This window comes from Neomonachus schauinslandi, chromosome 8 (assembly GCF_002201575.2).
Source record: "Neomonachus schauinslandi chromosome 8, ASM220157v2, whole genome shotgun sequence".
Classification (NCBI taxonomy): Eukaryota; Metazoa; Chordata; class Mammalia; order Carnivora; family Phocidae; genus Neomonachus; species Neomonachus schauinslandi.
Genome location: NC_058410.1, coordinates 21,357,931 through 21,384,611, shown reverse-complemented (window position 1 = coordinate 21,384,611; position 26,681 = coordinate 21,357,931). Strand labels below are relative to the sequence as shown.

The window sequence follows — 26,681 nt, the reverse complement described above, 5'->3', positions numbered from 1 at the left end:
CTTTTGGAGTTTTAAAATAACCAACCCCTTGCCAAAAATGATCAAAAACAGAAAACAATAAAAAAATAAGAGAGAGGTGCTAAAGCTTACAATATGTTATCAGAAGCTGGGGACATCAGATTAATCTCAGATGAATCTGAGAAGAATGCAAATACGTTATGGTATATATGCTATATGGTATGTGTGTATATATGTATATGCCATGTATATGCATGAATACATGTGTGCACGCACACACACAGTCAACAGTGGAGATTGTAACTGAATTGCATTGGCTGCCTCAAATCCTGTTTTGAAAATAGATAGAGCATAAATAACAGAATAGCTGAACAGTGTCAAAGGGCTCATATATTATTTGTTTGTAAGATACCTTATCAGATATATTAGTTATGAAAGCATTTAAAAATTAAAAATTATACCCAGTTGTAACTTGATTATTTATAATGAGATTAGGTAAATCATAGGACAGATTCTGCCTGTGTACTGTATCTGTTACTTGGTACAAATTTGGCAGAACCACGCTAGCTCATGAGTCCCTCTTAATGTGCTCAGCATGCTGTGTTGGTTTTGTTTACATCTAGGTTCCGAGGGCCTTGAAGGCAAGGCCTGCATTTGTCAGCTGCGGGGGGTCGGTGTCAGCCTAGCAACTCCAGAAAGAAGGCACTGATCAGTCTTCCAAATGGAAAATACAAGTCCTAATTTTGTCTCTGGTTGGTTGGTTGTTGCTATAAAGAATTAGCACTTGGCCCTTTTAAGAACTCCAAACTAGACTTCCTAAATTTTACTTTCTTATTCAATCTTCTGCAAAATTTTTTTTCTATTACCACTACTACTATTGCTGAAAAACTTGGCCTCTATGATGGAAATAACTGTGATTTGGGAGTATCAAAGAAGGAGAATAAGACAGTGTCAGATTAGAGACAGGGTGGGGACCTGATCACAGAGGATCTTTTATTTGGAGTTTGGATTGTCTTTGCCTATAATTAGAGTTATTCTGGCTCTCATGCAGAAGCAAAGGGTTCAATTAGCCTGGTCCTGGAGGCATGAACTGGAGTGGGAGCCATGATGACAAGGAGAGGTGGTTACCTTTGGAATGTGTTTGGAGGTAGAAATGGGAGGTGGGGAGTGAGTGGAAAAAAAAGAATCTGAAATGACCGACTTCTTCGTGTTTTGTCTGAGCCAGTAATGACTGCTGGTGTTCTGTATTGAATCATGTTCTTTAGTCTTTGGCTGGTGTGGTATCTGTGTGTGTGTGTCCTTTCCACAGAGTTTATCAGTTCCTCAGAGGACTCACTGTTGACTAAACATACATTTCACTTGCGGTCATGCCCTGTGCAGAGATTGCTAATCAGTCACCCGATGATCTGCTATGCCCGTGGACACAATTTGTTTATCTGCATGATGTTTTCAGGAAACTACAAATATCTGGAGATTACATAGAAAAATTCAGATTTCCAGGTTCTTTTGCAAAACCAGTAGTCCTGCCCACAATGACCTGTGATTCCTACATGGCTGTCAGTGGCGGGAAATGAGTACTAGCTGTCGCCCGCAGCCTTTGGGCTGATTTCTCCGGGGGTGACGGAGCCCATCAGGTTGGCTTCATGCGGTTGTACTGTCACATGTCCCCATCAGTCTTTGCAGCTGCTGCCCTCCCGTAGACCCTGGCTTCTCCTCATGCATTGTGATGACAGTTTGCTTGTATCCTCTGACACTTTTAAATCCAGAAGCTTCCGTGTCCAGCTGCTGGTTTTATACTGGTCCCTCTTGTCACAATTGTGGGGTTAAAGCTGGTGTCAGGAGAGTGCACGGAAGTATGGTGGGGGGGGGAAGGGTTGGAGGAGGGGGTCACCAGAGCTGGTCACCTGCAGCAACTGTCATCTGGACTCATATCATGTTGCTTTTCAGTTTTTTAAGGTTAAATGTGACCCACAGCTTATCTACGTTCCAAGTTCAAGATTGTTCATTTGTATTATTTTGTGTTTACTGGAAAACCATGAGAACCCTCTCTTGTGAATGAAGAGGGTGGCCTGAACTTGGCATTTCTGCAGGGCCAAGCACAAAGGGGGCATTCACCATATATTTGTCTGATTGAATTATTAAACTGTATTTTCTCTGTCAGAGAAGGCTCTGCAAATATGTCTTTGCAAAGAATTAAACATCTAAGTAAGAGGTTGACTGTCAGGATGAATCAGTTTTTAATTGTCTTCAATGGTGACTTCTGACATTTCCAAACAGTTTCCCAGGGTGGACCCCGTGTTGAGAGCCTGTGATATGAAAGCACAGATACGTGTTAAAGCTGTGTGCTTGGGAAAAAATCGTCTTCATTTTGAGTTCATTTCAATGTGATATATATTTTGTTGCTTTCTTTGGGAAGTCATTAAATAGAACTCCCTCTATTCTGCCCCCCCCATTAAGTATTTCCTTGCTTATATGTCACAGTCCTGTCCCCTTGTAATTTGAGTGGAAGCTTAGCACAGACTTTGAGAACATTGATTTAGAACCAGATTCTATAGTATTAGATCCTGGTTCTGCCTCTCACTTGTCACATCACCCCTGTCTCGTTTCCCTCCTTCAAAATATTATTATCAAGAAATAACTAATACATGTAACTAATACATCTAAATCTCTATAAATCTCTTAGAACATTTCTAAGTGGTTGCTGTTACTCTAAGAACATTTCATGTTTCCACTGCCTGTTTTTGTATGGCCCACAAGCTAGGAATGGTTTTGACATTTTTAGGTGGTTGCAAAAAAATAAAAAAAGAATATTTCATGACACATGGATATTATATGAGATTCAAATTTCAGAGTCCACAACGTTTTATTGGAACATATTTATTGGAACATCATTATGATTGGCTCATTTGTTTCTGCATTGTCTGGGCTGCTTTCATATTACAGTAGGATTGAGTAGTTTGGGTAGAGACCACCTGGCCAGCAATGCCTAAACTAGGTACTCTCTGGATCTTTCCAACAAAAATTTTCTGACGTCTGCTTGTAGGGCACAAAGCACTGAATCACCATATGTACAGGTGTTACTCTCTTGGGTGGTAAGTGGAACTTAACCTTTGGTGTAATCTGGTTTTTTCTATCTGTATATGGGACATTCCTAAGTTGTATTCGTCAGGAATATGTACTTTTGTAGTGACTGGCCCTGTGTGTGGCGAGTGTGGGTGTGTGTTCTCTGTGTAAGCTTTGAACCACAGTTTTGGATTTGTATGAGCCCAGGTACTTTACTTTGTCCAGTGAGGAGATTCACAGGCTGTATTTCCCCCTCTTTGGCCATCCTGCAGGTGTAATCCTTGCGAGGAGTCTCAACGGGAATATATACTGGTAACACTATCACTGGAGTGGGGTGGGAGAGTGTTGGAGAAAGGGACACAGCATAAAACACGTTTTTTCCTGATTGCCATCAATATTCATCTGAAATTTGGAGACAGAATAAAGAAATTGTGTTGCTGTTACTGTAGGGTTTTGTTTGTTTTATGTTTTTAAAGAAAATAAGGGCACTGGTTATACTGTATGAATGATAGACTTCTAGAAAGACAGGACTGTGTCTGGGTCATGTTTGTTTCAACAGAATGTTCCACAGGGAGCTTTTCTCAAGGTTTGTTGCTCAGTATACCAATGAACTAGACAAGTGAGAGAGGAAAAGAGTGTCTCATCTAGAAAAATTGATGCTACTCCTAATGCCTCCTGCTTTGCCATGGACCAGCAGTGGAGCTTAGGGAAGAATCTAGTGAGTTTGCTGTTGTATTATGGCTTGTCTCATGGTGCAGACCTACAGTACAGTGCTCTAGTCTTACCATGTTCATGGCTTTGGAAGGGGATGTTTCCCTGCCGGTCATCCTCTTAGTGAATTTGGGACTGAGAAGATATTTGTCTATGAACCGACACTAACATGTACTCAGGTTCAGAATCTGCTTTTACATTCTTGCCTGGGATGAATAAGTGCTTCTTTGTTTTATTCGTTCTTCCAGATATTGTTGAAATTTTATGGCACTTTTATGAGAGTGGAAACACTGAAGTTATGCTCCTACTATGAATGATAGTATCAATCATTTATTGAACATCTGTCATCTTCATTTTTAACAGATGAGCAAACAGATATGGAAGGGCCAAGTAACTTGCCCAGAGTTATATGGCTAGTGAAAGGCTTTTTTGTTATTGAGATCACTGATGGGCATTCATAATTGTCGTATGGGCTAATATTTATATTTACCTTATTTTATATTGTGCTGGTTTATGTTATTTTATTTTATTTATTTATTTTTTTAAATTTTATTATGTTATGTTAGTCACCATACAGTACATCATTGGTTTTTGATGTGGTGATCCACGATCCATTGTTTTTATGTTATTTTATTTATTTTTGAAAATGGATAGTGGATTTGAGAAGACATTATTAGCTGTACTTGTTATCAGTAATTTTTAAATTAAATATTTTTTTATACTTTATTTTTTTATTAACATATAATGTATTATTTGTTTCAAGGGTACAGGTCTATGATTCATCAGTCTTTCACAATCCACAGCGCTCACCATAGCACATACCTTCCCAGATGTCTATCACCCAGCCACCCCATCCCTCCCACTCCCCTCCCCTCCAGCAACCCTCAGTTTGTTTCCTGAGATTACGAGTCTCTTATGGTTTGTCTCCATCTCTGGTTTCGTCTTGTTTCATTTTTCCCTCCCTTCTCCTATGATCTTCTGCCTTCTCAAATTCCACATATCAGTGAGCCACTCTGGAAAACAGTATGGAGGTTCCTCAAAAAGTTGAAAATAGAGCTTCCCTACCACCCAGAATTGCACTACTGGGTATTTACCCCAAAGATACAAATGTAGTGATCCGAAGGGGCACATGCACCCCAATGTTTATAGCAGCAATGTCCACAATAGCCAAACTGTGGAAAGAGCTCAGATGTTCATCAACAGATGAATGGATAAAGAAGATGTGGTATGTATGTGTGTGTGTATATACGTACATATATGTATACACACACACACACACACGCACACACCCACAATGGAATATTATGCAGCCATCAAAAAATGAAATCTTGCCATTTGCAGCAACATGGTTGGAACTAGAGGGTATTATGCTAAGCGAAATAAGTCATTCAGAGAAAGACAATTATCATATCTTATCAGTAATTTTTAAGATCCTTTCTATGCCTAGGTACCCCTCTTTGTTATTTATTTATTTAATTTATTGTTTATAAAAGATTTTATTTGAGAGAGTGAGAGAGAGCGAGAGCACGAGGGGTGTGGGGGTTAGGGGCAGAGGGAGAGGGAGAAGCAGACTCTCCCACTGAGCAGGGAGCCCAGTGCAGGGCTCCATCCCAGCACCCTGGGATCATGACCGGAGCTGAAGGCAGACGCTTAACCCATTGAGCCACCCAGGCGTCCCTCGATATCCCTCTATTTCTCCCATGAGCTTTACCTATATTCCTGACCCTTCATGCTCAGAGCAGAGTCACTCATCTCTCCCTGAAAAGGAATCCGGTTATTTGGTGGCTAGTTCTCTGAAGTGTACTTTGGTGGGCTTAGCGAGGAGGAAGGTAAGAGGTAGCAGATGATGAGGGCCACTTCTTCCCTTTGCTCTTACAGGTGATAGGAAGTCTTTAACACAAGGAGCTCCCCCTTGCTCTACCTCCCGGAGTATCCCCTCTGGACCCTTGGGCCACATCTCTCACATCACGCAAGTCAGTTTGTTATTGTGATTGGTGGAGATAATCCCCGTATCCCTGACACCAGCACTGCTCACCAGAATGGCAGCTGGAACAAGAAAAGCTGCTTTGTTTCAGACACAAATAAGCCATAGTATATTATTATTATTATTATTATTTTTTGCTGATTCTGTGGTGAAGACTTTACCATACTTCCCCTCATTTGGAGTATGTGAACTATCCAAAAGCCATGCTAGTCATCATTAGTTGACAATACTTTATATTTAATTAAAAATGTAAATATCGGGGCGCCTGGGTGGCTCAGTTGGTTAAGCGACTGCCTTCGGCTCAGGTCATGATCCTGGAGTCCCGGGATCGAGTCCCGCATCGGGCTCCCTGCTCGGCGGGGAGTCTGCTTCTCCCTCTGACCCTCCCCCCTCTCATGTGCTTGCTCTCTCTCATTCTCTCTCTCTCAAATAAATAAATAAAATCTTAAAAAAAATGTAAATATCAGGAGAGGAGGAAAAATGGAAGATGCTGAGTTTTAGGAAACCTCAGAATGGCTCCCTTTCCCCTCCATTTCAAGCTCAGAGTAAAGTTGTGCTTCATATGACTTTATGTATATTTTCTTTAAAGATTTATCTATTTATTTGAGAGAGTGAGAGTTCACGCACATGCGTGTGAGCTTGTGGGGGGTGGCGGGCAGAGGGAGAGTGAGAGAATTTTCTCTCAAGCAGACTCCCCTGAGCGCAGAGCCTGATGGCAGGCTCCATCTCATGATCTCGTGACCCTGAGATCATGACCTGAGCCAAGAGTCAAACACTTAACCGACTGAGCCACCCAGGTGCCCCTGTTAATGTTTTTTAAAAGCAAAAAGTGAAAAAGATTAAAGGGGAATAATTTGATACAACATAATGATGTCACACTTATTACATTGTGCTTTATAGTTGTCTAGACATTTTCACATAATATTATTTATTGGATTTTTAGCCTGTGATGCAGAGGAAGGTTAAGAGGTTGATTTAGGCTTACCAGTTTGTTAATGGTCAAACTGGAATTAAAACTGAGGCTTCCTGATTTTCTCTGTAGTAATCTTCCTATTGCATACAGCCATCAGATCATACAGGATCTGCCTGTTGATGGGTGGGATTTTCTGGCACCAGACACAAGGGTTTGTTGGTTGGTGGAAGTTGGAGCTATTTATCAATTAGGGATGCAAGTGTAGGAATTCTATAAGCTTTGGCATTCGAAATACTGGATTGGTACCTTACTTCGACACAGAGCCCAAGTGTCATAATTGTTTAGAAATTATAGCTAGAAGTATGGGTGCAGCACCAGAGAGCTGAAATTGTGGACAAAATGACCTGTTCCTGTATTTTTCAGTGCATCTTTTTATCATTCCTTCTCAGGGATATATACCATAGTCAAGGCATATGGACATTACCCATAGCTTTATTTTGTAAGAAATAATGCAACTTATATAAGAAACGATGCAGTTCATATTGTTCAGCTTAAAGCATTTGTTATGGATTTCAGAGTTCTCTGTAATTATGTTTCTTTCCATACAAGGCAAAGCTGAATAGTCTGCTGCCCATCCAGACTTTTAATTGGAAAAAAAATGAAACCGCTCATTTATTTGCCACATATGTATGGAATTTCTGCTGCTAAAGAAACTGATAATTTACTTTTTCCTTTATAGAGTGGAAAACCACCCATCAATGATATGTTCACAGACCTCAAAGATGGAAGGAAGCTCCTGGATCTGCTGGAAGGCCTCACAGGAACATCACTGGTGAGAGGAGTCATCTTTGAGAACCAGACTAACAGAGTGTCTCTCATCATTATTGACTTGAAGACCCTCTGGGGGTACTTACAATGTCAAGGCCCAAATAGGAACATTTTAAAAAAAAAGGTGGTTCAATGAATCTTTGAGACAGCATTATTGAGGCTTTATTGAGGGCTCTATTTTTATCAGAGATAAGATTATATATTATATTGGGGCGCCTGGGTGGCTCAGTCGTTAAGCGTCTGCCTTCAGCTCAGGTCATGGTCCCAGGGTCCTGGGATCGAGCCCCGCATCGGGCTCACTGCTCCGCGGGAAGCCTGCTTCTCCCCTCCCATTCCCCCTGCTTGTGTTCCCTCTCTCGCTGTGTCTCTCTCTGTCAAATAAATAAATAAAATCTTTAAAAAAAAATTATATATTATATTTATTACTCTCAGGGAGCCCAGGAGAGAATTACAAAAGAAGAATGGCTATGGAAAGAGGGCATAATGTTTTGAATAGTAGAAAACACATTTTTGGGGGGCGCCTGGGTGGCTCCGTCATTAAGCATCTGCCTTTGGCTCAGGTCATGATCCCAGGGACCTGGGACCGGGCCCCGCATCGGGCTCCCTGCTCCGCGGGAAGCCTGCTTCTCCCTCTCCCACTCCCCCTGCTTGTGTTCCCTCTCTCGCTGTCTCTCTCTGTCAAATAAATAAAATCTTTAGAAAAAAAAAGAAAACACATTTTTTGTTTTTTAGAAGATGTCAGTTGTAGAAAACACATTTAAATGTTATTTAATAAACTTAAAGAGTTGCTAAAAGCGATGGCATTTAATTTTACTCAGTTTTTCAGTATTATCTTTGTTTCTTCATCAAACCCAACTCTATTACTTTACGTGTTATACTCACACAGAAATAACTCTGCTAATGAAGAGGATGCATTTTATGGGTACAAACTTTAACACTAGAGGTAGAATTACTGTAACACGAATAGGGAAATGCACTCCTGAAGATGAATTCCTTTCTTGCCAAAGTGTGAGGTGTTATACTCTGCCTTTTGCCTTCCAGATGGTGGGTAAGGTACCTGTTGGAGAGGCTGATCCCTCTCTCAGATAAGACTCCCTGGTCAGTGAGGCAGAAAGAAGCCTCCCAGATCACCTTGCCCCAGATGGCTATTCCTGCCTTCCCAGTGGGCCCTTGTAATGCTACCTGGAACCTGGGATAGTGCCTCTGAATCCTCCCTGCTCTGTGCACACTGGTGCAGTATGAAGGTGACATGACTTCTCAGTCTTCCTGTGTCCAGCCCTGTTTAGATAAAAGAAACTTTGTCCCGGGAGCATTGGTTACCAAACAGACCTGCACATTCGAATCACCAGGGAAATCCTTTAGAAATTCCAAACCCCTGCTACACCCCGGACTCATTAAGTCATAATCTGTGGGGGTAGGATCAGACAGGCTTTGTATTTTTTGAATGCTAGTGTTCAGGCAAATAAGGGACCTACTATCTCAAGATGTTCGTGGGGTAGTTTGCATTCTGTCACCACCAGCCTCCATGGTGGCCTGAGAAGCCAGCCCGAGCTCCTGGCAGAGAGGGGTTCTGCATGCTGAGCTTCTCTGTATACCTCAGTGTCTTTGGCACTGTGGAGAGTCTGTCTCATTCAATGTCACGTTTTGTTTTCTAGCCAAAGGAACGTGGTTCCACAAGGGTCCATGCTTTAAACAATGTCAACAGAGTGCTGCAGGTTTTACATCAGGACAACGTAAGTTTGCGGTGTGACTTTTGGGGTTTTTTGGTGCCATCAGGATTATTTATTGTCAGATCAGCCACCTGCTCTGTGCATTGTCATCAACTGATTTTTGGAAACATTTTTCTTATAATAAATATTGAACCTTTTCTGTGAGTGAGGGAATAGTCATGCTTTTTCTGATTACTTTATTGATATATTGTATAAATAATACATTTTTGAGATTTAGGTATACCTGATTCTGAAGTTTCTTATCATTCACGTATATTGCTATCCAAAGGTGCTAAAACAAAAGTCTTGGCTTCTGTGGCAAAATTGTCATAAGAGGTTTTTTTTTTTTTTTTTTTTCTTAATAGGTGGATTTAGTGAATATAGGAGGAACTGACATTGTAGATGGAAATCACAAACTGACTTTGGGATTACTTTGGAGCATCATTTTGCACTGGCAGGTGGGGAAATTTTCAATCACTTCTTAATAGAAATTGAAAATGTATCATTTGTGTGTTAGTTTCTTAGGGCTGCCATCACAAGTACCACAACCTGTGTGGCTCCAACAAGAGGAATTTATTTTCTCAGAGTTCTGGAGGCTAGAAATCTGAGATCAATGTGTTATTAGCAAGATTGGTTTCTTTTGAGGCCTCTCTCCTTGGCTTGTGGATCACTGCCTTCTTCCTATATCCTGATGGTATTCCCTCTGTGTGTGTGTCTTTGTCCTGATCTCCTCTTCTTCTAGTCATAATGGGTTAGAGCCCATGCCTATGATCTCATTTTACCTTCATTAGAAATACTATTTCCAAATACAGTCACATTAGCCGGTAGTGGCAGTTAGGACTTCAAGAATTTTGGGGGGACATAATTCAACTCATAGTAATTTGGAATGGAAGAGTCTAACAAACAGCTGTATTCTGGCATAGAAAAAAAAGTATCTTTTAAAAAATATATTAAATTTAAAAAGTTGACATAATTTCAGATTTATAAAAAAAGTTGGAAAAATAGCTTAAAGAATTCCTGGATACCTTTTACTCAGATTACCCAAATGCTGACAGTTATTATCTGTATTTCTCTGTTTTCTCTCTTTCTTTCTCTTTGCCTAAATAATTCAGTGTGTATTTTGTAAAAACAAGCCTTTTTCCTAAAAGCAAGGAATTCTCGTGTAACTAGAATATAATGTTAATATCATAATATACATGTACAGTATATAATATAGTGCTGGTGCTAATATTGTTAAACATATGATAATTATACACTAAAATAATATATAATTATTAAAATCAGGAAGATAACGTTAAAACAGTACAGTTAAGTAATCTATATATCTTATGGAGATTTTGTCAATTGCCCCAGTAATAGCCTTTATAAAAGAAAAAGAAAATACAAAATCATGCATTACATTTATTTGTCACATCTCTTTAGTCCTCTCTAGTTTTTTGAGCCCTTTGTATTTCATGATATTAACCTTTTTGAAAAATACTGGACAGTTACTTTGTAGAATGTCCCTCCATGTGGGTTTGGCTAGTATTTTCTCATGATTAGATTCAGGTTATTCATTTTTTGCCACAGGGGCACAGAAGTGATGTTGAGTTCTTAGTATACCATATCAGGAAGCACGTGCTTTCCGTTAGGTTTTTTTCTGGCAGTATAAACTTTCATTGTTTGGGTTAAGGTGTCTCCCCTGTAATGAGACTGCCCTTTGTTATTCAAGAGTAGCTTGTGGAGCTATACTTTGAGACTGTAAATATTCAGCTACTTATCAAACTACTTTTCCATCAGTTTTAAGATCCATTCATAGTTCTTACCTGATAATTATTGTGATGCTTGGCAAATAGTGATTTTCCAATTTCATTGTTCCTTCTACATTTATTTGTTGTCTTTCTAATTGTAAGGAAGAGCTTTCCCTTGTCTCTTGTTTATCTGTCTACCTATTCATCCATCCATACATTTATATATCACTGTTCACTCATGGATTTTTACTTATTTGATAGGTCAGTAATCTTTCACTATCACTATTTATTTTGCAAGCAAGCCCCCTTTAGTTGGCTCTTGTGTCCTTTTCATATGTCCACATCATTCTTTGAACACTTCCTTATAATATATGTACTACTTTAGAATAATATAAAATAATAGTTCTATATTATAATTGTTATTACCATCATGAAATGTACTTCATTCTTTGATTTTGTGGTTAGTCAAAAGTTCTTCCTTTCTCATTTTTGTAGAAAATAAGAATTGTTTTCCTCTCATAAAAAGGTGTTTGCTAAGTGTATAGTATTAAAATATTACTTTGTGGCTGTGAAAGCAATGTTCACTGTCACCAAACCTAATATAAATATTGCTAAGATGTAGAAAATACCATAATGCCTAAAGGTGAGGTAAAAAATTACTTCTAAATCCTAGTACCGTAAAATGATTACTGTTAAAAACACATTTATCTTTCCAGTGTTTAAGGGAAAATTTTGAGATAAAATGAATACCAATTACCTGATCCGTGATGGTTAATTAGTGTAATATTCCTTATTCAAGGACTTGATTCTAGCAACTATTTTAAGTTATAGGCAGCGTGGTTTTTTTGAACAGGTAAAAGACGTCATGAAAGATGTCATGTCAGACCTTCAACAGACAAACAGTGAGAAGATCCTACTGAGCTGGGTGCGCCAGTCTACTAGGCCATACAGCCAGGTCAACGTCCTCAACTTCACCACCAGCTGGACAGATGGACTTGCCTTTAATGCCGTGCTCCATCAACACAGGTGAGATTTGACCCTGCTTAGATGTGGGCCTTACATATTTGTATCTCCTCGCTCTCTCTCCCTGACTATCCCTCCCTAAAGCCCCTTCCCCACTACCACCACTCTCCTCTCTGCACGTGCTTAAGCATTAAGAAACATTAGTCTTCATTTCCGTAGGACTCAAACACCACCGTGCAATGTCCTTGGTTTCTTCTACATATTTATAAGTTTAAAAAATGTAAAATAATTCACATAGTTCAGCCCCACTCATTCAGCACTAACCAGTAATATATACGATGAACTGTGTTAAGTTTTCATTCTCCTACTGAAAGGAAACCTCTATAAATTCAGTGTAATCTCAATTAAATAAAGACCATTGATTTTTTTCATAAAATGTGTAATTATATAAAAGACTAAAGGCCCAAGGAGAGCCAATACACTCCTGAAGAAGAACTAGGTTGAAGTACCTCCCAAACATAAGTAAAATTAGTTATGAAGCTGTATTTATTAAGACTATATGTATAGTACTATAAATAAATACGTGAATATAATAATGGTCTGAAAAATGTGAAATTGCAAAGATTTGGCTGTTTTGACATATAAGAATGGCAGTTTCATATAATTCAGCCTAACAGAATAAAGAACTCAGAAATAGCTCCATCCTGCTATACACCTGAGCTGATGTGGATGAGCAGATGAATGGATAGTATGGGACAACTGGTTACCCATATGTGAATAAATAAATTGGGTCTTTACCTCACCATACCCAAAAGTAACTCCAGGTGCATCAAGGATTTAAATGTGAAAGGCAAAATTTATTGTATGTTTTATTGCTATTGTAAATTATTTATTGTTTCAAGTTCTGTTTTCTGTATGTTTTTTGCTTATATGTAAAAAATGCAATTGACTTTTCTACATCTTAGATCTGGAAACTTGTTAAATTTTTACAAATTTTACAAAAATACTTCTGTAATTGCGTGTTTCTGTAGGGTTTTTTTTTTTTTTTGACTATCCATGAATCATAGTAGTTTCTTCTCTCCTCTTCTCTTCCCCCTTCATTTGTGCCTTGTCCTTCAATACAATATTGATTTGAATTAGTGATAGTGAGCAGAATGTTTTGTTCTACATAATGAAGGGAGTAGTTTCAGTATTTTACCACAAGACTGATATTTGCTGTAGCTCTTTTCATATACTTTTTATCTGGCTAAAGAACTCCCACACCCAAGTGTCTTTCACTTCTTCTTTATCAGTTTAAAGAGGATTGGCCTTTCTTCCTAGGTGGTTTAGAGATGTTATCAAAGAACTTGAATTTTAGCCAAAGCTTTCCCCCAACTATTACTTAATTGATTTAGCAAGTATGTGTGGACTGCCTTCTACATGCTGGGTATAGGGTGTATAGCAGAGAACAAAACAAGCAAAAATCCTGGTCCTTTCAAATAGAAGGAATAGACAATTTAAAAAATGATAATGTAGGTCATATAGCATTTAGAAATGGTAAACATGCTGAAGGAAAATATATTGGGCAAGAGGGGAGGAGGGACCCGGCATTTGGGAAGTCAGTGGGGGCAGTGGCATGAATAGGAGCAGTAATAGGAGACAAAGTCAGGGGGGGAACTGGGTATGGGAGTGGGGGCAGGCAAAGCCCAGAAATTAAGTGGGTCTAAGATGCAAGAACAGAGTATAAAGAAAATTATCAACTTTTGGGTAAGTCAGAGCAACAATAATGTCCAACTTGCTGGATTAAAAGAAAATCGAGATAGAAAGGAAATACTAGACAATAGTAGTATGGAGGGAGATGACTGATGGAAAGTTCTCTCAGGGTTTTGTTGCAGTAGTATCCCATGAACAGATCAAAGCTGGATTTTCTATTCTGCTAATCTTGGTCTTTCAGTTGGAGAATTTAGCCCATTAACATTGATTGTGATAATTGATGTATTTAGGTTCATTTTTACCTCTTGTTCTAAGCTTCTCATTTCTTTTAACTTTTCTGTATTTTTTTTCTTTGTTATCTTATATGAATAGGTTCTTCTTCCCTTTTTTTTCCTTTACTATTTGGGAAATATTATATACCATTTCTAATCTTTTCGTGGTTACTTCACAGATTTTAATAGGCATATTTAACCAACACAAGAAACTTAGAATATTTTATCTATTGTTTTCATATTGTAAATTACTTTAAAATATATATTTGACAAGCCTTTGGGATATAAAAGAAAAATTTCTTCATTTAAACTCACAAGTAAAATAATCTAAAACTGGAATGTATTAAATTATAGCAGTGACTACTTTTGTCCATATATTTCATTTTCATTCAGTTTTATTTGCATTGTAATTTCAGACCTGATCTCTTCAGCTGGGATAGAGTTGTCAAAATGTCCCCAATTGAGAGACTTGAACATGCCTTCGGCAAAGCTCAAACTTACTTGGGAATTGAAAAGCTGTTAGATCCTGAAGGTATTGTTCAGTGTTTAATTTCAACCCTTGATTTTGCTATACAGTTTTGAATACTTGAAAAATAGTTTTTTTTTTTTTCTTTTTAGAAAGAGTTATGAGAATTGTGGATTGTTTTTTCGAAAGAAAGTCTTTTTTTTTTTTTTTTTTAAAGATTTTAATTATTTATTTGAGAGAGAGAGAATGAGAGAGAGCACATGAGAGGGGGGAGGGTCAGAGGGAGAAGCAGACTCCCTGCTGAGCAGGGAGCCCGATGCGGGACTCGATCCCGGGACTCCAGGATCATGACCTGAGCCGAAGGCAGTCGCTTAACCAACTGAGCCACCCAGGCGCCCTGTAGATTGTTTTTTCTTTTGAAGTATGGTGCAAGCCATTTCATTGCAGACTAGTTATTAGTACTATTGTACTTAATTTGTAGGATACTTCTGGGGGAAATTTAATTACATCATTGGAGAATAGTTACTTGAAACTCGCATAAGATTTAAAGGTTTAGGAAAATATAATTATTAGAGAAACAATTTAATATTTGGCTTATTTAATTAAAATGCATTTTTATGTGGTCTTCTTGCATATAATGTGAAAACTTTAGTTATAGATATTGCAGAGTTGAATTCTGAACTTATTTTCATATTATAAATAAAGTATGTGTCATCTTAAATGGTAGCTTATCTGAACATTTTGGGGAAACTTTTAGGGAAGATTTTTAAGAAATAGGTTACTGAACAAAATAAATAATCTTCTTTTGTCTCATCTCTTATTATATGAACTAGAAATTTACTGAGCTCTGGTATTACAAAGATTATATACTAGTATTGTTTATGGGTACTAAGGGTAGTTATTTTATAGCTAATATTGAGCAGTTCACATATTTTGGACATCTAATTTAAGCTGCTTCTTATTTTCTTCCACTTTTAGATGTTGCTGTTCAGCTTCCTGACAAGAAATCCATAATTATGTATTTAACATCTCTCTTTGAAGTGCTTCCTCAGCAAGTCACTCTAGATGCCATCCGTGAAGTAGAGACACTCCCAAGGAAATATAAGAAAGAATGTGAAGAAGGAGAGATTAGTTTACAGGTACAGGTCAACTTTTATTAAAATGTTTGACTTGCCATATTTGTTTTCTATTAGGTACTAGATTAAAACACTTTCAGAGGATTCTTTTCTTGACTGAGAACATCTTGGGTTCTCAGCTTACATAGGCATAAGAAATTCAGTTTATCAGTTAGCATGCTATCATATGTCACCTGCATGTAATGGAGAACCATAGCTCAACTGATTTTATTGAGAAGGAACATACATCATTTTACACAATAAGGGCTGGAGTTAGAGCCCAGGGCTGTGAGCATGCTGCTGCACGATAGGCTTAAGAACCTACATTTTCCCATCGTCTGTTCATTTTATCTTTGTTGTCATGTGCTGAAGATGGTTTTCCCATATCAGCCTAGTTTGTTCTAAGTACTAATCTTTGTTTCTTTTTTTTTTTGCCACTGAAAAAAAAGTTTTTAATCATTATATTCTCACAAGGGCTATCAAAATATAAGCTTTATTTCCCCTTTCATTTAGGAGGAGTAATTGACAATAGGCTATTAGGTGAGTTTTTCATTTAAGGGCTTCCAGTGGTTTTATTCACCAGGATATAAATGTATATTTTGGGGGAGATATTTTTTCTTCCTGAATTATCCTATCTTGAATCAATCTGTATTTTCTTATTCTGCTTTAGTCTAACCAGTTCTCTTAATTCATAAAATGAGAGAATCTTAACAGTTGGAGGAGACCTTTTCAAAAGTCATTTGGTCCAACATGTTAGCCAACTCAGCAACCAAGGGATATACATGGATTTCAAAATGATAAGAAATACATTTTAGAGAGGCAAGAAGGCATGGGCTTGGAAGTTCAAAGTTCATTCCTGTTACTATTTGTTTTGAGTTGCTTACTTACCTTTTCAACCACAGTTTTATCTGAAAAATCTGGATAAAACCACCCACTTAAAAAAGCACCCACAGTGATATTGATAGACATTCAATATGCAGCAGCTACCATCACTGTAACTTTTCCTTCTAAATTTGTTTTGGCATTGCCATTTATCTTCATTCAAGAAGTTCCTTTTTAAAAAAATGTTAGTTAGGGCGCCTGGGTGGCTCAGTTGGTTGAGCGACTGCCTTCGGCTCAGGTCATGATCCCAGGGTCCTGGGATCGAGTCCCGCGTCGGGCTCCCTGCTCTGCGGGGAGCCTGCTTCTCCTTCTCCCTCTCCCACTCCCCCTGCTTGTGTTCCCTCTCTCGCTGTGTCTCTCTCTGTGAAATAAATAAATAAAATCTTTAAAAAAAAAAAAAAAAAAAAAAAACAAATAAAAAAATGTTAGTTAATTCTCATATAATGACAATGGTCTTGAGTTGGCATAACACTTGTTTTTCATTCTCCAGGGCTCGAGAACTTACTTATTCTTTCAGATTTTCTTTGGGTAGTAGGTACCAATCCTTTTATATTCTCCATTTCAAAAAATAGCATGATTTACAGAAAAAGAAAATAACTTATTGAAGGAAAGAGGGCAAGAGATGGGCCAGATTCTGAACCCAGGGCTCTTTAGTAGTTTTGAAAATCAAGTGTTATTTAGGAAAAGCCCTAATGTTTTATAACTGACTGAAAAGAATGCTGAGAAGCATTTGTTTCGAGTAGCATAGCTATCCTTCATTAACGATTCCCTGCTAATTGGCTCAGATAATCTTCTGAGGTTGCCTTTCGGTTTTAAAATCCTTTCTTTATTGGATCAGGTTCCTTTTGTTACAAAGATAGTATATTTTACTTCGTACAGTTAAAGCCATTCTTTAAAAGGAAGGACATTTCAGTTGCCTTTCATGATGTACAGATAAAATAATCATTTCTGGTTTAGTGCTCAGGATTCCATGATAAGGATTAGAGAAGCCATTTGCTGTTTGCTTAAGAGCAAGTGTATTAACATTAACCTCTTCATTTTCATGCTTTCATTAGTGCCATAGAGGCTGAATTAAGTTAACTGAAGAAATAAAATGTGGTCAAGTTTTAATCATCTACTCTTTGACAGAGTTTGCCACTCTCTACTTTCCAGTGAACACTGATAGCCAGCCTTCCTCTCTTGTTCTTCCTATAAACATATGCTGTAGAGTATTAGGTGGTCAGCAAATAATTCTTGCATTTCTCTGTAAATCAAACTTTCAGTTGAAAGTCTCCTCTCATGTTTCAGTTAATACCTTCTGAACATTTGCAGCTAAATAATGCCTTCCACTTCACCCCTTATGGATCATAGGGCCCATCTAAGTGACTGTTGGCTGGTCACTCACTGTCTTTGTGCTCAGATATCCTCATTGTAGTCTAGAGGTTTGGTACTAAATGATATTCAGGGTTATTTTGTCTCCACAATTTCAGGAGTTTAGGTCCAGAACTTACCTCATTTTCCCTTCTCTGTCTTTGGCACCATCTGTGTCTTAATTATCCAACGTTTCATCTGCATGTGCCCTGATTCATTTTTTTAACTCCTGCATATGGTTTACTGGGTCTCTTTGATTCTTCCACCAAAATGTTTTTGGTGTGTGTTTTTTCTGTTGCAGCCTTCATGCTAATTAAAGGCCTCATCTTCTCTTTTAATTTACAAGACCCAGACTACCTCTGCAGTTCATTTCAGGCCACTGCACCGTAGCCATGGTGGACATTGTCTTCTCTTTCCCCAAGACTTTGTTCATGTGCCTTCCTGTCTATGAAATGCTCCTCCACCTACTATTTGCATGGCAGGCTTCCTGTCTTTTCTGTTTTTTTTTTTTTTTTTAATATCTTTTTTTTTTTTTTAAAGATTTTATTTATTTATTTGACAGAGACAGAGATAGCGAGAGCAGGAACATCAGCAGCGGGAGTGGGAGAGGGAGAAGCAGGCTTCACCTCAAGGAGGGAGCCCAATGTGGGACTCGATCCCAGGGCCCTGGGATCATGACCTGAGCCGAAGGCAGACGCTTAACGACTGAGCCACCCAGGGCCCCTGTCTTTTCTGTTTTAATGGGACTTTTTCAGAGACGTCTTCCCTGAAATCCCCATATACACAACACACACACACACACACACACACACTGTTTCTTGCTGTCACAGTATTTTTGTAAACTGTGTTAAGAATTTTAAATTGTTCCTTAAGAGCATTGGAAAAGCAATGAAAGATTTTCAGCAGGGAAGTCTTGTGATGTGATTCTGTTTTCCAAAGATCCTTCTGCTCCTCTGTGACAGGTGGATTGTGGAGGTGGGAGTGTGGGTGACAGTGGTTAGCAGGTAGTTGTAGCTCTGAGGACAGACATCATTTTTTTGTGGAGTTGGAAGGGTCTGGATGGATTTGAGGTAGATGTTGAAGGTACAGATTGCTTATGCATTAAATGTGGGAAGTGAAAGAGAGAGAAACCAGGGTGAGCTCCCTAGTTTTTAGCTGGAGGAATTTAGTGCCATTCCAATGGGAATGGAGGAGACCACTGAGACAAGGTATACAGAAAAGAAAAAGGGGCCTGGAACTTAATTTTGAGGAGAGGCATTACTTAGAGGTTGACAAATATTATTTAACCAGGAGAAAGCAGGGAAAGGAGAGCCTGAAGACAGTGGGGAGTGCTCAGCCACGTGGAAGAAACATAGGGTGATGATCAGATCTCTGGGTTTGCTTGGAGCAGTTCTGGTTTATGTGTGTTGTCCTGGCACCATTATTATAAAAAATGTTCTAGTTTGTTGGTTAATTACACGGTCACTACAAAGATGATGCTAGAAAAGTGAATTTGTCAATGGAAAGGTTATTGGCGACATTGGCCAAAAACCTTTTGAGGTGAGTAGTGAGGACCAAAACCAAACTGGAGTGAAAGGGAATGTTATCGAACTATAGATGCTAAATACATAAGCATTTCATATATTGTTCTCTATACATTTTTGTACGTTTGAAACACATATGAATTGTGGATGAGGGGTAATAAAGTGGAGACAGTCTGCACACAAATTTTAAAGAAGTTTTGTTCCGAACAGGAGCCCATGAGTGAGAGAGATAGTTGATTTGGTTATAAGATTTTAAAGTATATGAGAAAATACTCCATTGCTTAGAAAGAGCTTGAGATAAGTTTATTGCACAGGTCCTTAAAAAAAGGCCAGCAAGTAAACTTGAGGGCAGTTGCCTCAAAAAATACCATCGGTATACCAGCCTGGATGTGTGGCTGTGTTTCAATGTCGAAAATGCAATGCAAAATGCAATTTAGTAAAACTGGGGGTCAAAGCAGAGTTCCAATCTCTGTCTGTTTTTCTTTAAATTATATACATCCTTCAAGGCCCACTGTGTTCCAGATTTGCTATAAAACTTTCCTGTTTTAGCCCTTAGTGAACTCAAATAGCATCCCTTGTTGGATCCATGGAATTTATAACTTTGCTAATAGCCATTTTATTTTTGTTCAGAAGTGATTCATGTGGGTTATTTATCTCTCTCCAACTATATTAGAATTTGCATGAGTACAGAATCCATGAGTGCATTCCACTTTTGGACTCTTTGCCTTCCTAGCACACTTAATAAGTGCCTCCTGCCTAGTTCATGGCATTGTGCCGCACCCAGCTCCTGAGAAGTGGATGAATGCCTAAGCCATGGTGGAACCTTAAGGTTCTCGATACAGTGTGTCTTTGTTGAGCACTGTCGTGTTTTCATGATGCTCGTGGGTGTTTTCTTGGGTTTGTTTTTCTAGAGCTCAGTGCTGGAGGAGGAGCATGAGAGCCCTGGAGCAGAAACCCCCAGCACTGTCGCCGAGGTTGACATGGATCTGGACAGCTACCAGATAGCGCTGGAGGAAGTGCTGACCTGGTTGCTTTCTGCCGAGGACACTTTCCAGGAGCAGGAGGACATTGCCGATGATGTGGAAGAAGTCAAAGACCAGTTTGCTACCCATGAAGTAAATAATGTGTAGCTGATGAGCAGGCGACATCCACCATAGTGTCATGGTGCCTTAATCATGGGCTCTGCCCCGATGTGTGTTGTTTATTCACTTCTCCGCAGAAAGGTCATGGCATATTTTAGGACTTGTGATATTTAAATAGGACTTTGTTATAAAATTGGTGTGGGTCATTAACTGTGCAGTGGAATTAGATAGCAGATTTTGATCTTATCATGACTTGTGTATTCTGTGGAGCCACTGACAAAAATTAATGGGTAGTACTGCTTGTTTCTGAAGTTATGGTTATATTGTTATAATTAAAACACAGCATGGCTAATCAATACACCAGATCTTTAGGTTTTGAGTACTCCCCAGAAAGTGACTATTTTCATTTATTGGATAATTAAGCAAATCTTATATCCGGTGTTCCTATGTAATTTTATATAATGAAAATTTCCTATTGTTTTGAGAATATATATATTTCCTAGTATAATGATTTGATTATATCGAGATTTCCTTTGATTAAGTAGTTTTTTTTTTTTTTTGGTGTGTTGCTATATTAATTGACAGGTTTTATTTGCTATTTTGATTTGAAAATAATAGAAATGGTAATATTCCTTAAGCAGTTCCTCTTAGGTGAGCATGGTGTTTTATTTACTCTATTTTCTCATAATTCCATGTTCACAATCAGTAGCATAATCAGCATTTATTTAAAAATAGCTGTTACTATCAGATGTAACATTGCCCTCTTTGATCTGTTCCCCTTTTTACTTAGGCCAGCTGCTTAGTTCCTATATTCAGCGCTTAAGCAATTGGATCAAAGTCTACTTTATTTATACTCTACATGGCTACTTTTTTCTGCAGCACTGATATAGGCATTAACAATTTAATAAGATTTTCTTTTTTCTTCAATGAGCAGCTCACAAATCAAAATGATGTACCTTTCTAGGCTTTTATGATGGAGCTGACAGCACACCAGAGCAGTGTGGGGAGTGTCCTACAGGCAGGAAACCAGCTGATAACACAAGGAACTCTGTCAGATGAAGAGGAGTTTGAGATTCAGGAACAAATGACCCTGCTAAATGCTAGATGGGAGGCACTTAGGGTGGATAGTATGGACAGACAGTCCCGGTGAGTGGAAGCAAAGAAATTAACCCTTTATTCCATCAACTGTGTTGCCCAGTTTAGCTCAGTTAAAGCCTGCATGTCTGTGAAGACAAGATAATTTCAGAACTTGCCTTGTAAAGTTTGCACTTTTCTTTTTGTAATATTGTTGGAATTTTGTGTGATCTTTGTTTCCTCTTTGATATGTTAACCTAATGAGAAGGTAAAGGTTGGAAGACAGAAATTAGCAAAAAAGGAGAAGACATTTCTTATGGACAGTTATCTCTTCACAGTATTAAAATTGGCTAACCATGAACTCTGTCTGAAGACAGGACTATGTAGTATTTATCTAGAATTCCATTTTGTAACATTTTTTTTAGAGCAGTTTTTTTTTTCCCCGTGGTTCATTTTATTTCATGTATTGTGTATTAAGGAGCAAGCTGCATTCCACTGCAATTTCCACCTATTTAATAAGCAGGAATTCCGGATTGAAGAAACAATGATTTGGATATGAATAAAGGGGGCTGTGATTTGCATCCTTTGACTCCATTTAATTGACTCCAGTTAGGAAGAAAGTAAAAGTTTTTTTTGTTTTTTTTTTTTGCTTGTTTCTATATTTAAAGACTGAATGGTACTTTAAATGGTTAGACAAGACTGCATTCCCTTGCCCCATTTCTTTGGTGCCTGGAGCATGGGTTTGCCTTTGCAAAGGGAAAAAGCAGTGGGGCTGACGTGTGTTTATCCCCGGACAGGCTGCACGATGTGTTGATGGAACTGCAAAAGAGACAGTTGGAGCAGCTCTCTGCCTGGTTAACGCTCACAGAGGAACGCATCCAAAAGATGGAAACTTGCCCCCTGGATGACGATTTAAAATCCTTACAAAAGCTGCTAGAAGATCATAAAGTAAATCTGGCTCCTATTTCTTGTATACCTTATCAAATATGAAAAGGCAGCACTCAGCCTTCTCAGGGGCTAATGGCTTCTGTCATTTATGCAGAGAGGGGACACTTCTTCAGTGTTCTCTTTTCTTAGGTGTCTGATAGGGTGGAGTTCCTGGGGGTGTGGCTTTTCTAAGCCCTGTGTGATAGTGCAGGTGAAATTTTACATAAGTACGTGTAGTTTTCTTATGAAAGTACCTAGTGTTCATAAGGCTCTCATGGGTTTTTGTTTTGGACCCATAAGTGGCTAAGGACCCTAGTGTATTGGCATTAATGCAGGGTGTGGGGAAAGAGGTAAACCCTCAGATTTATCTGTACCTAATCTTTAATGAAAGCTGTGTTTCTTCTGTGATAGAGGAGAGTAGCAGGCACTAGACGAGGAATCGAAATTTGGTAGACAATATAATTTGGCCACAGATTTAGAAGATAACTTTTCATAGTCAAGGAAAGGAAGAGTAAAATAGCCTCTCTGCAAATTGTTTGAAGAATTTTATTTTTCAGTGGAATATCTAGATAACTGATAAATAAAATCTTAGGGCTACATTAAACACAGCTCAAGAGGCATTTAACAACACTGTTGGTAGCATTTAAATAAATTATCTATATACAAAAATCTTATGGCCTATCATGCTCTTCCCATGGAAGAGGGGAGAACGGGAGGTGTCCGTATATCCTGCATTGCTTTCCTGGGCAGCTAATCTGAATGGCTTCTGACTTTCAAATACCATCCTACTTACCTCTCACCTTACGTTATGCTTCGCTAAAATGATCTGACTCTGTATATTTTTTTTGTCTTACAAAGTCTGTGTTCTTATCTTAATTTCTATTATATTCACTCAAGCCATCTATTCCACTTTTTTTTTTTTTTGCCAGCACTTGTAAATAAGGGTGATGATATTTTCAACCTGCTTTGGTTCATAATGAAATGTAAAAACGTATAAGGGGCTTGTTTCATTAGTAGAACACTTAGGGTAATGTTGGGAAATTTAAACACGATGCCTCATTAAGTGTCCTTAATTACTATTGACAGCTGAGTGGATTTTAAATAGGTAAATGTGAAAAGAGTAGAAATAACGGTGTTATCTTCATTTTTTTCCTAGTGTTTGCAAAATGATCTTGAGGCGGAACAGGTGAAGGTAAATTCACTAACGCACATGGTGGTGATTGTTGATGAAAACAGTGGTGAGAGCACCACTGCTCTTCTCGAAGATCAGTTACAGGTATGGACCCTGGAGATGGGCTACTTGCAAGGACCCTGTGGTCTGAAACCCTGATTTGGCACCCCTGTTGTTCAGGTCCTGTCTCGCTGTTCATTTAGAGGAGTACTCTAATCTTTAGTCTGGACTTCCTAGTTGGGGTCCCCCAGCTTGTGGGTTTACAGGGATACCTTGGTATCTTTCCTTTCCTGCTGCCTTGGGGGTGGAGGGTAGATGGGCAGGGCTGCTTGTGGTCCCCAGCTTCCTCGTGCAAAATGGAAACAGCTTGAGGACTTTGTTAAAATATAGATAACTGGACTCCACACAAACTTGAATCCCTGGGAGTGGGGCCAGTGGATCTGCACTTATGTGCATATCGAAGTTTGAGAATTTCAGCTATGTAGGGTTAAATATCCCTGCCTCTTTGGTAGATCAGTGGGTGAATTTCAAAAACAGTTTTGGGAACCCCAACAAATAGCTGCTTTTTGCACAAAGGCTATAGTGTATCTTTACAAGTCTTTAATAAGATTTATTGGTATTTTATTTGAACAGTATTTGGATTACTGGATATGATGTCGCCGAATGATTTTCAGTCACTTTTAGACTATAATCTTATCATTTGAAATTCTTTTTCTTTTATAACATTTAAAGTTGGCCAGTGGTTCTGAGACTTTTTGGTGGAGTAGTACTTAGTTATTACAGTAACCTGAGAGGTAGGCGTTCATGTCTTGCCTATTTAACAGTGAGGGGACTGAGATTCGGAAAGGTCATGTGATGCCACTGAGAGTTAAGTAGGCAATGAATTTTCATGCCAAGACTGGAGTCCTGTCTTTTGGCTCTAACTTTTCTACCCTTCACATTCTACAAAGCTTACTCTGGTATTAAATATTGAAATCGTATAATATGAATTAAATAATTCCTTGCACATGTAAGTAATGTGGAAATTAAATGTAACATTTGTTAATCATTATTTATAAAATGGTAATAAAATAATTTGTTGGGAAAGTCATCATGAATAATGATTTTTAAACAACCAAATTTATTCATTTAGCATTGCTAATACTCCTAAGATTCTGTTCCTGATTTTTGTGTAATATAAACAGAACAAATCAATTAACCTTTTTTTTAATCTACAGAAACTCAAAACAGTTTTTATAAGGTTAATTTTTTTTTCATAATTTTAGTATTCCATATGAAAATTTTGTTGGCATGTAAAAGATGGCTAATTGATGCAATGAATTTTTTGAAAAGATAATTATAGCCTGAAAAATTTGAAGCACAAAAAGTAGATATGTATGCTGTGTTCTGAAGATATGTGTAAAAATGTCAAATTGTCATATAAAAACCACTGATACGGAAAGAGCAGGAATGTAGAGTCAAAAGTTAAAGATCAACTTCCTAGCTATGTAATATGAAACAGTTAAATTCTGTGGAAATTAGTTTTTCTCATCTATAAATTTATAGGATTCATCTGTATTATTTTAAAGCAATTTTTATTAAAAATATTTTTCATAAATTGCTACTCTGTAGTAAAGAGCAATGGATGTCATGAATTTCTTTAAGGATTATTGTAACTATCTTTTAAGCTTCTGTTGACAAAGGACGGTTTCTTCCTTTACTAGAAACTTGGTGAACGCTGGACAGCAGTGTGCCGTTGGACTGAGGAACGTTGGAATAGGTTACAAGAAATCAATATATTGTGGCAGGAATTATTGGAAGAACAGGTATGAAACTGTTATCCATAATGGGCAAGACAGATGGTGAAAAGTAACCTATCTTTAATGTTGGCATTTTGATAAACTTGTCTTGTTTACTTTCCTTTGAAAGGAATATACACAATGTTTATTATTTTCAAAATCAGATTTCTATGCATTTTATAACTAACTGATCAAGTAGCTTATTCATTGAAATCGCGTTATATGGCTTCATTGTAGTAACACTTAATTTGATGTGTTCATTATTTAGAATGTTAGTATTTAGACATTCTACTTTCATGATTATGTTTTTTTATTGTATTTGTGTTGGGTATTGTGTTTGAACTTGTATCAACATAGTAGTGCCTAGTAAATAATGCATAAATTAATCCACTCAATGCTTTGTGAATTTTAAATCACAATTTTTCTTGATTTTTAACCAGAATAACTGCTGAAATTAACAAGAAAATATTATTTAGCAACACCATTAATTTAATACTGGATCAGTACTGTATTTTTTCCAATAAGGATTACTATGGCAAATGAACTTTTGGCACAAAGCTGCCACTTAAAGTTTTCAGTCAGAAGGGTGGCCCTTTGCCTACCCTCCATCCTTCCAGAAGAGCAACCATCAAAACAGAATACAAATAAGCAAAACTTTTCTCCCAAAGTGTCAGACATTTGTGGTTTTAGAAAATAGGCAGATACTTTATTCCCACATTTCAGTGTCCATTTAGATTCTTTTAAATGCATTTCCATCCACCAAAAGCGACTATATTCTTTTCAAGGGATAAAAACAAGTGTATGATGTTTTGTGGTTTACTAAATATGGTGGCAGAGAGAACATCTTAAAAAGTAGGTTGCAAAATTTGTCCCAGTAGAAATTATTAATCACTACCTCTTGCCCCCAGTCTTTGGCCAGAATTTTCTTATTGAGAATCCTTTGATGGGGGCGCCTGGGTGGCTCAGTTGGTTAAGCGACTGCCTTCGGCTCAGGTCATGATCCTGGAGTCCCTGGATCGAGTCCCGCATCGGGCTCCCTGCTCAGCAGGGAGCCTGCTTCTGCCTCTGACCCTCCCCCTCTCATGTGCTCTCTCTCTCTCATTCTATCTGTCTCAAATAAATAAATAAAATCTTTAAAAAAAAAAAGAATCCTTTGATGGATCTTATTCTGACTTCTGAAATATTTACATTTCACTTTATAAATGTTTATATTTACTTGGACCCTTGTATTCAGGCCAAAGAGTCACAGAGAATAATTAACTTTTACTTCAGTAATGACAGTAGGAGACATTGATTGCTAGAGAAAACCATCGTGTTACTCTTCTACTAAGTAAAATAATTTAAAATTCAGAAATACTTTCAATTTGGTAATTAAAAAATATTTTAAAAATAGAGACTGACTAGTATTTTGGCCACTTGTATTACTTTCGATTTAAAACTAATCTTTGAATGGATTTCTGCTAGTGTTAGGGATGGAAGAATCTTGTTAA

At 37.9% G+C, this 26,681-nt stretch overlaps 1 protein-coding gene across 3 annotated transcripts in view; it reads left to right on the top strand.

Annotated features, from left to right (window-relative positions):
- The window catches only part of UTRN (utrophin), a 484,838-nt gene that overhangs the window by 100,009 nt on the left and 358,148 nt on the right, over positions 1-26,681 (top strand). For all 3 annotated transcript variants that reach the window (XM_044917202.1, XM_044917200.1, XM_044917201.1), the window contains exons 3-13: positions 7,369-7,461; positions 9,113-9,190; positions 9,532-9,624; positions 11,750-11,922; positions 14,240-14,355; positions 15,268-15,428; positions 20,071-20,274; positions 21,206-21,387; positions 22,113-22,263; positions 23,399-23,518; positions 25,117-25,218. In XM_044917202.1, coding sequence (XP_044773137.1) covers positions 7,369-7,461; positions 9,113-9,190; positions 9,532-9,624; positions 11,750-11,922; positions 14,240-14,355; positions 15,268-15,428; positions 20,071-20,274; positions 21,206-21,387; positions 22,113-22,263; positions 23,399-23,518; positions 25,117-25,218 — 1,473 coding nt within the window. The remainder of the gene's footprint in view (positions 1-7,368; positions 7,462-9,112; positions 9,191-9,531; positions 9,625-11,749; positions 11,923-14,239; positions 14,356-15,267; positions 15,429-20,070; positions 20,275-21,205; positions 21,388-22,112; positions 22,264-23,398; positions 23,519-25,116; positions 25,219-26,681) is intronic.